This window comes from Plecotus auritus, assembly GCF_963455305.1.
Source record: "Plecotus auritus genome assembly, chromosome: 6".
Taxonomy (NCBI): Eukaryota; Metazoa; Chordata; class Mammalia; order Chiroptera; family Vespertilionidae; genus Plecotus; species Plecotus auritus.
This window is the reverse complement of record NC_137773.1, coordinates 87,112,269-87,129,857: the sequence shown is the minus strand read 5'-3', so window position 1 is coordinate 87,129,857 and position 17,589 is coordinate 87,112,269. Positions and strand designations below refer to the sequence as shown.

At 49.2% G+C, this 17,589-nt stretch overlaps 1 protein-coding gene across 1 annotated transcript in view; it reads left to right on the top strand.

The window, feature by feature from the left end:
• The first annotated feature begins 1,633 nt into the window (after positions 1-1,633).
• The window catches only part of LOC308252325 (complement C3-like), a 34,277-nt gene continuing 18,321 nt past the window's right edge, over positions 1,634-17,589 (top strand). The window contains exons 1-19 of the mRNA XM_080676729.1: positions 1,634-1,838; positions 2,604-2,796; positions 3,171-3,336; positions 3,433-3,503; positions 6,107-6,201; positions 6,302-6,384; positions 6,472-6,562; positions 6,921-7,023; positions 7,143-7,272; positions 7,496-7,611; positions 7,704-7,853; positions 8,297-8,506; positions 8,636-8,839; positions 9,207-9,368; positions 9,754-9,883; positions 10,128-10,199; positions 10,341-10,541; positions 13,133-13,241; positions 13,488-13,573. Of these exons, the coding sequence (XP_080532855.1) occupies positions 1,765-1,838; positions 2,604-2,796; positions 3,171-3,336; positions 3,433-3,503; positions 6,107-6,201; positions 6,302-6,384; positions 6,472-6,562; positions 6,921-7,023; positions 7,143-7,272; positions 7,496-7,611; positions 7,704-7,853; positions 8,297-8,506; positions 8,636-8,839; positions 9,207-9,368; positions 9,754-9,883; positions 10,128-10,199; positions 10,341-10,541; positions 13,133-13,241; positions 13,488-13,573 (2,446 nt within the window). The 5' untranslated portion in view covers positions 1,634-1,764. The remainder of the gene's footprint in view (positions 1,839-2,603; positions 2,797-3,170; positions 3,337-3,432; positions 3,504-6,106; positions 6,202-6,301; positions 6,385-6,471; positions 6,563-6,920; positions 7,024-7,142; positions 7,273-7,495; positions 7,612-7,703; positions 7,854-8,296; positions 8,507-8,635; positions 8,840-9,206; positions 9,369-9,753; positions 9,884-10,127; positions 10,200-10,340; positions 10,542-13,132; positions 13,242-13,487; positions 13,574-17,589) is intronic.

The following is a 17,589-nucleotide window of genomic DNA, read 5'->3' as shown; positions in this document are numbered from 1 at the left end:
GACCACCAGTAAGTGACACAGCTGGAAAGAGACCTAGGCTCATAGCTCACTGGCAAGAGTATGGTTTGTAATCCATGAAAGTCTGTCCATCAGTTGGAGGACCGTAACTTTCACACAATGTAATATGACGCAGTCTTTTTAAGAACAAGGAAGTTCTCTGTGCACTGGTAATCAACAGTCTCTAGCTGCTTATAAAGAAGAAAGGTGTGACTCAGGGAGACCAGGAAGAATTGTATGTAGAGCATGCCAATATTTGTTCTTACAACTGTGTGAACATTTGTAAATGCAAACAATATCTTTGGGGGAAAAAAATCATGATCCTTCATTACATGGTGATGTCTGGGACCTGGATGGCTGGTAACGGGCCCAGGAGGAAAATTATCTTTTCCCTATATATACTGGCACCTTTTTTTAAAAGTGTATTTTTAATTTTTATTTTTTTAAAATATATTTTTATTGATTACAGAGAGAAAGGGAGAAGGAGAGAGAAATAGAAACATCAACGAGGAGAGAGAATCATTGATCAGCTGCCTCTTGCATGGCCCACACTGGGGATCGAGGCGACAACCTGGGCATGTGCTCTGACCGGGAATCGAATCGTGACCTCCCACTTTATAGATCAATGCTCAACCACTGAGCCACGCCAGCCAGGCTATACTTGTACCTTTTAGATATTAAATCATATGATTACCTTACTTATTTATACAAAAAATTAAATATAATTTTAAATAATAATATCGTAAGAGGATGCTGATATAAGACAAATACAAAAGTTAGCAATGGTCCACAAATATTACTTTTTAAAAAATATATATTTTTATTAATTTCAGAGAGGAAGGAAGAGGGAGAAAGAGATAGAAACATCAATGATGAGAGAGAATCAATGATCGGCCGCCTCCTGCACACTCCCCACTGGGGGTCGAGCCAGCAACCCAGGCATGTGCCCCTGACCAGAATCGAACCTGGGACCCTTTAGTCCGCAGGTTGAAGCTCTATCTACTAAGCCAAACCAGCCAGGGCCTCAAATATTACTTTTTAAATCATCATAGCTATTCAGACATCCTGACAAGAGTAGGTGAAGGGAGCTCCATGCTCCTATTGGCCTATAAAACATGCTCACCTGGACAGTGAAGTTCTATGCATACTTCAAAGCCCAGCTGAAATGACCCCTCCCCCAAAAAGCCTTCTCTGACCCTCCAAGAAGCAGAGTTCTTCTTCTCCACTTGAGATCACACTGCAGAGGACTAGCAGTGTCTGCGCTGGGGTCTGTCCCCCACTCTACCTCAGCATGGAAGACCCTGAAAGTAGACTCCTAGAAAGGGTTTGGTTAATAAGTACATGGACGAAACTGGACTGGGCCAGGCCCAGATGTCTGAGGTGGGGGCGGGGGCGGTCCCTTGCCCTCAGAGTTCCTCCACTACAATGTGTGTGTAACAGGAAATCTCCCTGTTCACCCCTGGCCTTGTCCCTGAGGAAGGCCAGAGCAGGGGGCACTTCTGCTCCTGTTGGAGGAGGACATGCCCTCAGGTTATTTACCCCAGGACTTGCTGGCCCAGGGAATTAAATACTTAGGAAATGTTATTGAGAAATCTGGGGCAGCCCCAGGGAGGGGAGAGGCCATGGGGAGCAGAGGGCTGGGCTGAGTGGGGGAAAGGCGGGAGCCAGATAAAAGGAGGCCTCCAGCAGCCTCTGCTCAGTCCTCCCTGTCCTCTCCCTCCAACCCTCAGTCCCTCTGTCCCTCTGTCCCTCCACTGTCCCTGTACCATGGGGCCTGCCTCAGGTCCCAGCCTCCTGCTCCTGCTGCTGAGCAGTCTCCCCCTGGCCCTGGGGGACCCCATGTGAGTAGTCATGACCCTAACCCTAGCGAGGCAACTTCTGAGGTGGAGTGGGCATTTGTGGGTTCAGGTCCTTGTAGAATTCAGGGTGCATCATGCCGGAGGAGGAGGAGTTAGTGGGGAGGAATGCTCATAAATGGGGCTGCCTGTGACTTTGAGAGTTTATGGGTTGGGTGTTTGTGAAATTCAGGCATTGTGCAGAGGGGATGTGTGGATGTTTATGAAACTGGGGGTCTGCAGGTTTAGGGTGCATATGGTGTTTGCTGATTCTGTGGATGCGGTGGTTTGACTTTACATGATTTGGGAGTTTGCAGTTTTAGGATTTACGGGTTTCAGTGTGTGTAGAGCTGTGGCGTGGGGTTATGTCAGCTGGGGTTGGGAGTGGATTTAGTTGTATTTATAGGCGTGGGTGATAAAGGTTTGGGTAGAGGCTTGGGGTGTTCAAGGATTTGGGGTTTAAAGGTTTGGTATATGTGAGTTTGGCTATGTATAGTTGGGGTGCTTGAGAGTCTGGGTGTTTAGACACTTAGGGTGTTTAAAGATTTAGGGATTTAGGAGTATGTATGTGGGACCCCCAACTGTGGGTTTGGAAATTTAGATAATTGGGGTCTTGCTGATTCTGGTTATGAGGTTCAGGGGTTGATGAGACCTATAGCTCCTGAGCCATTGCTGGTCACTGGCTCCCTTCCAGGACCAGGGACTGGGAGACCCCCTGCGCGGGCTGGAATGTCAGGTCCCTGGGATGACCCCGCTCACTCCTCCCCGCAGGTTCTCCATAATCACCCCCAACATCCTGCGGCTGGATAACGAGGAGACAGTGGTGCTGGAGGCCCACGATGGGACAGGTAACATTCCTGTCAAGGTTACAGTACATGACTTCCCAGGCAAGAAGCAGGTGCTGTCCAGCGAGGACACCATTCTGAACAGCGCCAATGGCTACCTGAGCACAGTCACCATCAAGGTGGGTGCTCACTGGAGCCGCCCGCGGATGCCCCGCCCCCTCCAAGCCCTCTCTTCCTTCAAGCCCCTCTCCTCTCCGACTCTCCTCCCCTTTCTGAGCCCAGTCTACTACGGAGCCCTCCATCCTCTGAGCCCCCTCTCTGATCCCCCTTTCCATTCCTCTCTCTGACCCTTAGCTTGTCTCTTGCCCTTGCCCACTCGCTGAGTACCCCCCTCTCCCCAAACCGGCAAACCAGAGAGACCAGGCAGGAGTGAGGGGCAGGCTCTGTTGTGAGGAGGGGCAGATGTGGACCCAGCTGAAGGCCCAGAGGTTGGACGGTGGGCAAGGGGCCCTGGGGCAGACCCCTCCTCACGCCCTCCCGGATCCATGCCTAGATCCCGGCCAGCAAGGAGTTAAAATCACAGAAGGGGACCAAGTTTGTGACTGTCCAGGCGGTCTTTGGGAATGCTCCGCCGGTGGAGAAGGTGGTGCTAGTCAGCTTTCAGAGCGGCTATCTCTTCATCCAGACGGACAAGACCATCTACACCCCAGGCTCCACGGGTAAGGGGCTGATGGGTGGCTCCGAGGGCTGGGGCTGGGTCATTGGGAGGGGCAGGGCCTCACTGAGCTGTCCCTTTCTCTCCCGCCACCTCCCAGTCCTCTATCGGATCTTCACTGTGGACAATGAGCTGCTGCCTGTGGGCCGGACAATTATCGTCAGCATTGAGGTACCAGGCAGCCGGGCCCCCAGACACACTGGGGGCAGAGACCCAAGGAGAGACTAAGAGAGAGTTTGAGATAGAGAAAGAGACACCAGGAAAGACCCTAAGGCAAGCATGTCAAACTCAAAGGCTAACACGGGCCAAATAAACAAGGTTTAAGTTTATGTGGGCTGCAAAAAAAACAAAAGCTTCAACTTTCATAGAAACGTAGGTTTATTTCGATAGAGACATGCTGACTACAAAGGGCTGAAATAAATGAGTAATAGTTAACATAATGTAAGAGAACATTTTAATAAAAATTAATATTTTTTTGAACATTAACTTACCAGACACTGAATAACTGCACAAATTAATAAGCGTAACACAAATAAACCTATTTCTCTTGTTCTCCAAAAGCAAAATATTTCTTGTTGCGCACACCAAACAAGTCAGTACAAGACTAATGACGTGGCAATCAGCTGCTAAAATATTCGCTGCCAGTATTAGTGGGGAGAAATGGTGGCCTGCAAAAAAAGACACGCAAGGGAAATGAGTGCAACAGGATTATAGTAATCAGTCATTAGCAAATGTTGCAGTTCGTTATTAACAATTATGTGTAACAGGATATTGTAAAAATTAAGTTACGAAATTGTTATTAAAACGTTTCTTACATACCGTTATATTGTCTGGGCCACAAAAATATTCCTTGTTGGCCGCACGTGGCCCACAGTCCGCGAGTTTGACACGCTTGCCCTAAAGCAAAGAAATATAGTGAGGCACAAACACAGAGGCCTAGAGGTGGGCGGGGACCCATGGGGCAATACTGGCACCTGTGAATTCCACCTCCAGATAAAACGCTGGTGCCTGTGACTCTGGCCAGGTCTCTCACCTTCCCGAGCCTAAGTTTTCTCTTCTGAAGATTGGAGTAATTCCATAATGCTGTGTAGTAGTCTGTTCTGCCTACTGTAGCCAGGAGGCGCCTGTGAGCACCTGAGTCTGGGCCAGCCCCTCCTCTGCTCACAGCTCTCCAGGACTCCTCCCTCCCTCCAGATAAAAGCTCAAGGCCTGGCTCAGTGGTTGAGTATCTACCTATGAACCAAGAGGTCAAGGTTGGATTCCAGTCAGGGCACATGAACAGGTTGCAGGCTAGATCTCCAGTGTGGGGCATGCAGGAGGCAACCAATCAGTGATTCTCTCTCATCATTGATGTTTCTATCTCTCTTTCCCTCTCCCTTCCTCTCTGAAATCAATAATATATATCTATATATTTTTTTAAAAAAAGCTCAAGTCCTCCCCGTGACCTACAAGGCCCTGAATGACCTCCCGTGTCTCTTTCCTGCCCTCACCTCCTCCCACTGTCCCTCTCACTCACTCTATTCCAGCCACACAGGCCTCTTCCCTGTTCCTCTGACACACGAGGCAGAATCTCCTGCCCCAGGGCCTTTGCACTGGTTGTTTTTTCTGCCTAGATAATAATCTTCCTCCAAATTTGCACACGACTTGCCCCTTATCTCCTTCAAAACTTTGCTCAGATGTCACCAATGCCCCAATGTTACAGTGAGGCCTTTCTGAGCACCTGCAATTTGCAAACCACTCCCATTCACACATGCACTTCACTCTCTCTTCCTGCCATGCTTTTGGTATCCTGTAAATTGGATTTATTCATTTATTAATTGCTCCCTCCAACCTCTGTGGAACCTCAATTCCCTACAGGAAAGAGTTTTTGTTTAAAATATATTTTTGTTGATTTCAGAGAGGAAGGGAGAGGGAGAGAGATAGAAACATCAACGATGAGAGAGAATCATTGATCAGCTGCCTACTGCACGTCCCCTCCTGGGAAGCGAGCCCGCAACTCGGGCATGTGCCCTTGACCAGAATCAAACCCAGGACCCTTCAGTCCGCAGGCCGACGCTCTATCCACTGAGCCAAACCAGCCAGGGCTACAGAAAAGAGTTTTTATCTGTTTGTTCAGGGTCTTATTTCCTGAATTCAACAAAGTGCTTGGCATATAGTGGGGCTTAATACAAAGTGACTGGAAGAAAGGAGGCAGGGAGGGAGAAAGGAAGAAGTGAAATGTCACCTGTGCCAACAGGAGGGCATTATCCACAGTTACCCTGGTTTCCAAGAGTAGGCTGAAAACCAGATTTCTATGTGGTGTCTCCCGATGTTTTACTGTTGACAGAAATGAAGTAATATGAGTACAGGAGATTGCTATTCTTGTAGAACAAATGTTGAACAGAGCAATTATGTATGGCTTAGCACAGATCATATGCTCAGCCCAGGGCCTTGCACAAAAGAAGGTAATACATTCCAGGGATTCTTTATATCAGGGGGACACTCATCATGATGAGCTCCTGCTTACATGAACTCTGTCCCCAGCCAGAGGGGCTGTATTTACCTCCTGTTTTTAGATGTGCACATTGAACACAGAGAAGTTAAGTAACTTGCCCAAGGTCACACAGCTTGTAGGTGGCACAGTGGGATCTGAACGCAGACTGTCCAACACAGGTCCACGTTCTTAGCCGCTGCTGTTGTAGACATGACAGAGAGAGTGTCCAGACACAGAGAAGGAGAGGGCCAAGGGGCTAAGCTTGCTCTGAAGAACCACACCCCTCCCTGTCTATCTACAGACGCCTGAAGGCATTCCCATCAAGCGGGACCCCCTCTCTTCTCAAAATCACTTTGGCATCTTGCCCTTGTCTTGGAATATCCCGGAGCTGGTCAAGTACGTCAGGCCCTCCAGGAGTGGGTTTGGGGCTCCCCTATCGCAGAAGGAGTGGGGGGCTGCCAGGTCTGAGCAGATCACTCACCTGCCTTCCCCACAGCATGGGGCAGTGGAAGATACGAGCCCACTATGAAGATTCACCACAGCAGGTCTTCTCGGCTGAGTTTGAGGTGAAGGAATATGGTAAGAGAAGGAGGGAGCCAGGGTGTGGGCCCCATAATGCTGGGCTCAGTGCTGGCTCCTCACCAGTGCTGTTCCCCGCCTCTCCAGTGCTGCCTAGTTTTGAGGTCCAAGTGGAACCTGCAGAGAAATTCTACTACATTGATGACCCTAAGGGCCTGGAGGTTACCATTACAGCCAGGTGAGAGGCCAGGTGAGGGGTCAGGTAAAGGGGTCAGGTGAGGACCAGGTGAGGGACCAGGTGAGGGACCAGGTGAGAACCAGGTGAGGGACCAGGTGAGAACCAGGTGAGGGACCAGGTGAGGGGCCAGGTGAGGAGTCACGTGAAAGACCAGGTGAGAGGCTAAGTGAGAGGCTAGGTGAGGGGTCATGTGAGGACCAGGTAAGGAATCGGGTGGGACCAGATGAGGGGCCGGGTGAGGGCCTGCTGAGGGTGAGGTGAGGGGCTGGGAATTCTGGGTCCTCTCCATGGCCAATGGAATTTTGGGGGGGACTCAGATTTTCAGGAGGGAGAATCTGAGACTCTCCTCTCTGCACAGGTTCTTGTACGGGAAGAATGTGGATGGAACAGCCTTTGTCATCTTTGGGGTCCAGGATGGTGACCAGAGGATTTCACTGTCCCAGTCACTCACCCGTGTTGGGGTACCTACCAGGGGCCCCCAGAGCTTCCTCCACTCTGAACCCTTCCCTCTCACTCTCTGAATCACCTCCCCCCTTCCCCCTGAGTCCATCCCCCTCTGAGCCCTCATTCCCTATCCCAGATCGTGGATGGCACTGGAGAGGCTGTGCTGAGCCGAGAGGTCCTGCTGAGTGCGGCCCCGCAGCCCCCGCGAGAAGCTGCCCTAGTGGGAAAGTCATTGTATGTGTCTGTCACCGTCATCCTACACTCAGGTGAGCCTGGGCCGAAGGCGGAGGCTCAGTACCACCACTCAGTCCAGTCTGAGAGGGGAGGCCCAACTGAGGGAGGAGGCCCAGAATGAAGGTGGGATCAGTCCTATGATAGAGGCCCGGTCTGAGGAGGGAGGTCCGATATGAAGGCAGCAGGGTCCAATGCGGGGGAAGCCTGGCCCTGAAGGATGGCCCAGGACCATATACTCACAGTTGGCCCCCTCAGGCAGTGACATGGTGGAGGCGGAGCGCAGCGGGATCCCCATCGTGACCTCCCCCTACCAGATCCACTTCACCAAGACACCCAGGTTCTTCAAACCTGCCATGCCCTTTGACCTCATGGTGAGACCCAGGGCAAGGTTGCACCCCACTCCTGAGCACTGGCCACATCTCTGGGTCTGCTGAACCCCCTCCAACTTTCCCTGCACCCACAGGTGTATGTGACGAACCCTGATGGCTCCCCCGCTGGCCGCATCCCTGTGGCCACTCAGGGCTCCAATCAAGTGCATTCTGTGACCCGGGATGATGGCCTGGCTAAGCTAACCATCAACACACACAGGAGCCAGAAGCCCCTGTTGATCACTGTGAGTCGGCACCAGCAGGACCCCACCCAGGGAAACAGAGGACTTTATTCGTACAACAGGCTTCTAATGATTGTACAAAGGGGTCTTGTCATGTGCATAGCGGGGGTCCTTTCATTTGCATAAGTGGGTCTTGCCATTCACATAGAGATGTTTCATTCGCATAGAGGAGTCTTGTCTGCACATTGGAGTCCTGCCTTCTGGGTAGAGGGTCCTCCTGCCATTTACAAAGGGCCTCCTGTCATCTGCAAGGATGTCTTATGAGGACCCTTGTGATGACTTTAGCGCGTCTGGGTAACCTAGAATAGTCTGCCCATGTCCAGATCCTTAACTCCATCCCACCTGCAAAGTCCCTCTTGTCACACAAGTTGCCATATTGCCAGGTGCCGGGGGTTAGGACATGGACATCCCAGGTAGGCAGCATACCTCCCTGTCTCCCTGCTCAGGTCCGCACAATGAAGGAGGGCCTCCCGGAGGGGCGACAGGCTACCAATCAAATGCAGGCCCTACCCTACAGTACGATGGGCAACTCCAACAACTACCTGCACCTCTCCGTGCCCGCCACGGAGCTCAAGCCAGGGGACATGCTCAATGTCAACTTTAACCTGCAAATGGACCCTGGCCAGGATGCCAATGTCCGATACTTCACCTACCTGGTGCGTGGCTTCCTACAACCACAGGTCTCCCCCCTCCTCACTTCTCCAGCTCTCCAGAGCCCTACCCCATTCCAGATCCCCGATCCTCCTTCCTGCCATCCTGATCCTTATGCCAACCTGTCTCCGAAGGTCATGAACAAGGGGAAGCTGTTGAAGGTGGGACGCCAGGTGCGAGAAGCCGGCCAGGTCCTGGTGGTGCTGCCTCTGACCATCACGACAGAGTTTATTCCTTCCTTCCGCCTGGTGGCCTATTACACGCTGAACAAAGGAGGCCAGAGGGAGGTGGTGGCTGATTCCGTGTGGCTGGATGTCAAGGATTCGTGTGTGGGCACGGTAAGCGTTGCTTAGTCTCTGTGCCCATCTTGTGACTCTCTGCCCGGCCATGGCTTTCTCTGTCTCTCACCCTCTCCGTCCTTCTGAACCCATTTCTCTCCGCTGCTTGTAGAGTTCCTGCCTCTCTCTTCCCCTTTTCCATCTTGTTTTCTTCCCTGTTTTAGTCTCAGTATCTCTCTTGCCCCCAATTTTCTCTTTTCTTGATTTTCTACCCGATGCTGGTTTTGTGCGTCTCCCTTCTTCTCTCTGTCTCCACCTTTCTCTCCTTCCAGACCAGAACAGAACCTCTTCTGTCCTCTACCTACCAAGGCTGGGGCCAGCTGGGCTGACTTCTCCCTCCAACCCCCCCACCCTCACCTCCTCACAGCTGGTGGTGAAAAGTGCCATGAAGGAGAAAAAGCATCAGCATCTACCTGGACAACAGATATCGCTCAAGATCGAGGGTAACCAGGGGGCTCGAGTGGGTCTGGTGGCCGTGGACAAGGGCGTATTTGTGCTGAATAAGAAGAATAGGTTGACTCAGAAAAAGGTATGTCCCCATGTCACTGAGGTTGGGTAAAAGATGGAAGAGGCAAAGAGATGGTGTTGGGTTGAGGTGGGAATGGCGGTGGGGACAACCAGTGACGTGAGGTTGAGTGTGGGTTGAGTGCAGAGGTCAAAATGGACACAGACATGGGGATGGGTTGAAGTTCAAGTTGCAGATGGAAATGTGGATGGACAGGGTCTATGTTGGGGATGGTCATGGTAATGGGCACAGCTCACAGTCCCACCACAGCACACTCCGATCACCCACTGTGGAATGTTTGGAGCCCGGGATGAGGACAGTAGTGAGGTTGGGTGGATGTGTTGGTGTATTGACGTAGGCCCTGCTGGCCTGGCCTCAGCCTCCACTTGACCCCCTCCTCACCCTGCAGATCTGGGACACAGTGGAGAAGGCAGACATTGGCTGCACGCCGGGCAGTGGAAAGAACTATGCGGGTGTCTTTACGGATGCCGGACTGGCCTTCCAGACAAGCAAAAACCTGCAGACCGAGCAGCGGTCAGGTGAGGAGTCGGCCAGTGGACACCCAGGGAGGGGCAGCGCTTCTACCTCCCCGATAGGATCTGGGACCCTGGTTTCAAGTCCTGCCTCTACCACCAACTAGCAAATCGCTCTCCTCTCTGAGCCTCCGTGTCTACCTCTGTTAAATGGGAGCAATAACACTCCCACCTTGCAGCTACTGTGAGGACTACACCAAGGACAGGCAGTCAGTGCCTAACCCATCTTGTTCGTCCACCTGCCCCTCAGATTTGGCATGCCCGAAACCAGCCACCCGGCGACGCCGCTCTGTGCAGCTCATGGAGAAGAGGAAGGGCAAAGGTGGGAGCCCTCATCCGCCTCCCCGACCCTTGCACCTTGTCCACTGAGATCCCAGCAAAACGGGAGGAGGGGACGGCCTGGACCTGGGCAGGTTCTCCCTGTGAGGCCCTGTGGGGACTTGCCTGGGGTGTGTTCCCACAGCGGGTGAGTACCCCAGCAAGGAGCTGCGCAAGTGCTGTGAGGACGGTATGCGGGAGAACCCCATGCAGTACCCGTGCCAGCGCAGGGCGCAGTTCATCCTCCAGGACAAGGCCTGCGTGGACGCCTTCCTGGACTGCTGCAACTACATCACCCAGCTGCGGCTGGAGCACAGCCGGGACAGCGACCTGGGCCTGGCCAGGAGTGAGTGCTGCGGCCTGGGGGGCCCTGCCCAGGGGCTGGTGGTGGGAGGGGGAGGCGCCCGTCACTGGGGATGGGAAAAGTGTGGATCAATTTTGCTTCGAAGAGCAAAGGCAAGTGTGAGCGGCTTGTGAAATTGAGGAAAATTACGTTATCAATTACAGGATGAAAAGTAACAAAAAGATGCTTCTGCTTAAAACCTAAGGGAGATTGGGAAACTTGCCAACACAAAAATAATGATCTTTTTTTCTTTAAACAGCCTGTAACTTACAGACAACGTTGTGTGGGTTAAAAACACACCCCTCCCCTGAGCTCTTTGATGCCCCCAGAGTTCTGAATAGTTTAGTGTGGATTTTTTGGCAGCAAAGATATTCTCCTAAACACCACAGCACAATGCTCAGCATCGGGACATTACTGTGGATTCCTTCCCACCATCTAATTCACAGACTCCACTCAAATGTTGCCACTTTAAAAATTTTTTTAGTTCTCTCTAGGAAAAGGACCCAGTTCAGAATCACACATTGCATTGGTGTTTCTGGTTGTGTCTCTTTAGCCTCCTCGTATCTGCCCAACCCCCAGCCGTCTTTCTGTGACTCTCATGTTCTTCACCTACAGGAGGTACACAGGCCAGGTCATTTGGAAGTTGTTCCGCCCCCTGAGTCTGCCTGATGTTTCTCCTGCTCACATTCAGGTTTTGCATTTCGGGCAGGGCTGTCCCAAGGAGATATTTTGTCTTCCTTGGTGCCCTGGATCAGGAGGCAGGTAGCATTGACTTGAACCATCATTGGTGATGTGAACTTTGATCACTTGATTAAGGTGGTGTCTGCCCTGTTTCTCCATTGTAAAGTTCCTCTTTATTCCTTTTATGTATTTTTTATTATTATTATGAGAGGTCCGGTGCACGAATTCATGCACCAGTGGCATCCCTCAGCCTGGCCTGTGGGATTGGGCCGAAACCGGCTCTCCGACATCCCCTGAGGGGTCCCGGATTGTGAGAGGGTGCAGGCCAGGCTGAGCGACCCCACCGGTGCACAATCAGGGCCAGGGAGAGATGCAGAAGGTTGGCCAGCCGGGGAGATCTGTAGGAGGGCTCCAGGGCATGTCTGGTCCTTCTCGCTCAGTTCGGATTGGCCAGACCCCAGCAGCAAGCTAACCTACCAGTTGGAGCATCTGCCCCCTGGTGGTCAGTGCATGTGATAGCGAGCAGTTGAGCGGCTTTAGCATATCATGAGCATATTAAGCTTTGATTGGTTGAACGGACGACTGGACACTTAGCATATTAGGCTTTTATTATATGGGAGGATTGATTTCAGAGAGGAAGGGAGAGGGAGAGAGATAGAAATATCAATGATGAGAGAGAATCATTGATCGGCTGCCTCCTGCACACCTCCTACTGGGGATCGAGCCCAAAACTGCATGTGCCCTTGACCAGAATCGAACCTGGGACCCTTCAGTCTGCAGGTTGACTCTCTATTCACTGAGCCAAACCAGACAGGGCTGAGTTTTGTTTTTGTTTTTTTAACATCTTCTAAAATTTAAGTCAAGAGAGCTGTTCCCAAAGATCAGTATCACTTAGCCTTTAAGATAACAGATATGGATGGACGCCTTATGTGGTAACAGGTGATTTTTTTGAACATGTGTACTTTGGGGGGTGGGGCTTAGGCAGCTGTTGCCACAGTGGAGAAATATTTCTACATTTTTTTAGCTGGAAAGCTGGCATCCCCTTTACCCCTCCACCCACAAAAGACACAAAGATTCCCAACACACGTGAGCAAAAGACTCTATCTTCAATCTCTTTGCAGATGATGACTACTAGGCAGGCTGCTTTCTACTCCTGACAGAGACTTCCTTCTGCAAAGAGAAGATAAGGCTACTGAGGGAGTTAGACCTAACTGATCTGCTGGGCTGTGTTTTACACCCACGGGGAGATTTATTTCTCAGTATTGTGTATGTTTCTTAGTCAACTGGGGGTGAGACAGAGGATGGCTTAAACGTTAGTATCACCAAAGGCACTTTGATGGATTATCCCAGAGCAGGAATGGATTTAGGCATCTGTGCAGTTGCACCTACTTTGTTGTTAGACACACCCAGAGCCAAGTTAAAGTCTGTCCACCATTTCTTGAGGAGAGCCCAGCGGGGGGTGAGCCCTAGCCCCGCCCAGCGGTGTTTACTTGCTGGTGGTGCCCAGCTGGCTGTAGAGGCCTCCAGGGTCTCCATCAGTCCGGGATCTCCGCTCACCTGGTTGCTCTCAGGACCAACGTCACTTCTGACGCAGCAGGCACCGTGCCAGGGGTCAGGGTACCTTTAGAAGCTTATGAAAATGCTTGTTTCTTGGAAATCAGGGGAAATGATTTCTCCTAGCCTGGGTTATCCTTGCCTTTATACCAATGCCTTTGTAAAATATGACTTTTAACATTTTTATGGAGGCAGGAGCCCTCAAAGGAGAACAGCCTTTAACTTACAGAGAAGTTGTCATTTGTCCGTGGGTGTGTTTTGCTGCCAGGAACCCCTCCAGGGCTGTAGAGATGAGTATCTAAGGGGACAGCAGGGGAAGTGGGTCTGCTCTAAACCCAGATTGCCCCCCACCTGGCCAGGTGACGTGGATGAGAACATCATTCCAGAAGAAGACATCGTTTCCAGAAGCCAGTTCCCTGAGAGCTGGCTGTGGACCATCGAGGAGTTAAAGGAGCCAGAGAAAAATGGGTAAGGCTGGGCACCCCTCATTCCAACCCACCCCCAGGCGCTTCCACACTCAGGACCAGAACATTTAATTTGCATGCACCCCAACCCCCTCTGTTTTCTGGGATCATAGTGGAACTCCACAACCCAACCTAGAAACCCAAGAGGTGCCCACACCTGCGCCCTCCAACCTACCCCTTGGGGCCCCTCATTACCTGCTCTCCCCTCCACCACATCTTCTCCTAAGGCCCCCATTTCTCCTCCTTCTAGAATCTCCTCCAAGACCATAAAGGCGTTTTTGAAAGACTCCATCACCACCTGGGAGATCATGGCTGTGAGCTTGTCTGACAGGAAAGGTGAGATGGTGGTTTTGCAGGCCCCAGGGCTCCTGGGCCTTCTCTGTTTCTCATCTATGCCAAAGCTCCTCTGCTTCTTGGTGGCTGACACTCTACCCCCTGGTTACTGGGTGGGGAGGGTGCATCAGAGTCTAGATCGTGGGTGTCAGTGCTTTATATTTTATTTTTTTAAAATATGTTCCTGATTTTTTAGAGAGAGAGGAAGGGAGAGAGACCAGAAACATCGATGAGAGAGAAACATCAGCATCAGCTGGCTGCCTCCTGCATGCCTCCTGTTGGGGACTGAGCTCAAACCCAGGCATGTGCCCTCACTGGGAATCAAACCAGTGACCTCGTGGTGCATGGGTTGATGCTCAACCCCTGCTCCACGCTGTCTGGGCAGTGCTTTTTATTTTTTAAATTGATTTTATTTTTAGTGCAGTTTTAGTTTCACAGCAAAATTGAGCAGAAAGGCCCTTGCCAGTTTGGCTCAGTTGGTTGGAGCATTGTCCTGTTCACCAAAAGGTGGCAAGTTCAATGCCTGTTCAGGACACATACCCAGGTTTCAGGCGATTGAGTCCTGTGTTCGAGGCAACCAATCAATGTGTCTCTCTCACAACAATGTTTCCCTCTCTGTCTCTCCTTCCTTCCATTCCCTCTAAAAATCAGTGGGAAAAAATATCATTGAGTGTCGATGAACAAAAACCAAAAAATATTCTATTAAAATTGGAGCAAAGCCCTAGCTGATTTGGCTCAGTGGATAGAGCATCGGCCTGTAGACTGAAGGGTCCCTGGTTCAATTCCAGTCGAGGGTACATGCCCAGGTTTCAGGCTTGATCCCCAGTAGGGGGTGTGCAGGAGATAGCTGATCAATGATTATCTCTCATCATTGATGTTTCTATCTCTCTCTCCCTCTCCCTTCCTCTCTGAAATCAATAAAAATATATATATATTAAAAAATTGAGCAAAAAATACAGAGATTTCCTATGTACCTCTGCCACTCTCCACCCCATGCACAGCAGCACCCCCCTGTCAACATCCCCTACCAGAGTGGTGCATTTGTTATAATCAATTGTGAAGACCTCAAGTTCATAGCTGACAGTAGGAATTCACTCTTGATGTTATACATTCTATGAATTTGTTCTAATGTTTTATGACATGAGTCTACCATTGTAGTATCATACAGAATAATTCGCAACCACAAAAACTTTTAAGGAGGTTCTGTCGACATGATCGTGGGTTAAGTGATTAAGAAAAAGGAGGAAGCAGGATGAAATGGGGGATTGAAACATCGGTGGTCAGATTGTGAAGTGTGACAAAAGGTGGACCTGTCCCCAGTCACCCACAGCTGAGGAGCTCTAGCTAAACGGGGATGGTTTACAGCAGGGCCAGGAGGGGTGAGGGAAGGAAGGCCCCGACTTTTAGTGCAAAATATAAGTGGATGCCAAAAAGTCGGTCATCAAGATAAATAATATCCCACTGTAATAGTTTTCAAAATAAAAGTGAGTACAAAAAAATCTATGGTGAACAAAATATCCAAATTTTAAACAGAGACCAGAGCCAGGGCAGGTCCTATGTATAATTTAAAGGTTAAATTTGTCAAAAAATATTAAAACATTAAAAGGCAGGTGTATTAAAACTCATAATATTAATTGTAAGTATTTTATTTATACCACAGCCAGAATTTATTATACTGTATTCTCATTTTGTTTAGTTGTAATATATAATAAATTAAACTTTATTATCATTTTACTTTCCTGACTTCAAGATTTTAAAATTCTGCTTCTTTGCTTATCTCATTTTTAATGGAAGGAATTGAAATTTTCTGCCAATTTCTCTTATTTAAGAAAAATATGTTTTTATTGATTTGAGAGAGAGAGGAAGGGAGAGGGGGAGAGAGAGAGAGAGAGATCCCTGAAAGGAAAACATCAATTGGCCACCTCCTGCACGCCCCCTACTGGGGATGGAGCTCAAAACCTGGGCATTTACACAGGGGCACATAGTTTCCTTTTGCCTGGGACTCCAGTATGACTCAGCAGAAGCTACTGTGTCGCCTTAATCAAGTTACTCAACCTCTCTGTGCTCCTCCATAAAATGGACATGATAGAAATAGCACGTACTCAAAGCATTGTTGGGAGGATTGTTATGAGTTAATACATGTAAAGCCCTTATATTAGTGCCTTGAAAAAAAGGAAGGAAGGAAGGAAGGAAGGAAGGAAGGAAGGAAGGAAGGAAGGAAGGAAGAGAGGGAGGAAGAAGGAAGAAAGGAAGGAAGGGAAAGACGTAATGTGGGCTGGTGTGTTATTTTATATTTCTGTTAGCCCCATGAAAAAGAAGTATGATGAAACTGATTTCAGGAATACATTTTATTTCACCCAAATATATCCAAAATGTTATCATTCCCACATTTTATAAAAGTTTGCAAAACCACTATCACACTAATAATAATGTTAAAACAATTAATTCATTACTATTTAAGTAAAGCTTATTTTTAAAAATATGTTTTTATTGATTTCAGAGAGAGAAAGAGCTAGACACATCCATGAGAGAGAATCATCATTTGGCTGCCTCCTGCACGCCCCCTACTAGGGATCAAGCTTGCAACCTGGGCATGTGCCCTGACCGGGAATGAAACCATGTTCTCCTGGTTCATGGGTTGACACTCAACCACTGAGCAACACTGGCCAGGCAAGATATCAAAATTTTTAATGACTTATTTTACTTCTATTTGTAAGCCTTTGAATCTGGTATGCCTTTTATACTTAGTGCATTCAATTAGGAGGCAAGTTTTTCATTGGAAACATATATATATATATATATACACACACACATACTAGAGGCCCGGTGCACAGATTTGTGCAATGGTGGGGTCCCTTGGCTTGGCCTGTGGGGATCGGGCTGAAACCAGCTCTCCGATATCCCCTGAGGGGTCCAACAGCAAGCTAACCTATTGGTCATGGCGTGGCTCAGTGGGGGGCGTGTAGGAGGCAGCCTGATGGTTGGTTCACATCATGGTGACTGGTTGAACAAACAGTTGGACACTTAGCATATTAGACTTTTATTATATAGGATATATTTTTTTATTGATTTCAGAGAGGAAAGGAGAGGGACAGGGAGATAGAAACATCAATGATGAGAGAGAATCATTGATTGGCTTCCCCCTGCACACCCCCCAACTGGGACTGAGCCCGCAACCTGGGCATGTGCCTTTGACCAGAATCGAACTTGGGACCTTTCAGTCCACAGACCAATGCTCTATCCACTGAGCCAAACCGACTAGGGCTCATTGGAAACATTTTGATCTCTATTTTAGGATTCATAAAATTTGAGTTGAAAAAGCAGATTTACATATTCAAGTTGTTCCAAAGATACTATTAAAAGTTTTCCAATCACTAAATCAAGCATCATTTTTTGTTATGTTTTTAAGATTTTTAAATCAATTTTTAGAGAGAAGGGAAGGAAGAGGGGGAGAGAGCGAGAGCGAGAGCGACAGAGAGAGAGAGAGAGAGCTGGATGTGAAAGTGAAACACCGATTAGCAGCCTCCCGCAGTCCCCCACCAGGATGGAAGTCCTCAAATGGGCATGTGCACTGAGCAGAATTGAACCGGCAACCTTTTGGTGCACAGGACGATGCCCCACCAACTGAGCCACACTGGCCAGAGCCAAGCATCATTTTTTCAAAAATTTATCTTCATTTTTGAAAGTATTACAGATGTTCCCTTTGTTTGTTTGTTTGTTTATTTGTATGTCTTTTCCCCATTGACCCCTTCCACCCTGTACCCACCCCTTCCAGGCCTTTACCACTCTATTGTCTGAGTCCATGGGCATCTTTAAAAATTCTTTATTGTTTAAAGTATGACATTTGTCCCTTTCCCTCTGTTGTCCTCTCCCAGCCTACCCCCATGGCATTTTTTAAAAAAAATCAAGATATAATTTATATCCCATAAAAGTCACCATAGGAAAGTATATGATTTCAGTATATTCACAAGCACTGCTTTGAAAGTTTAAATCTGAGTTAACTAAAATGAAATGAAAAT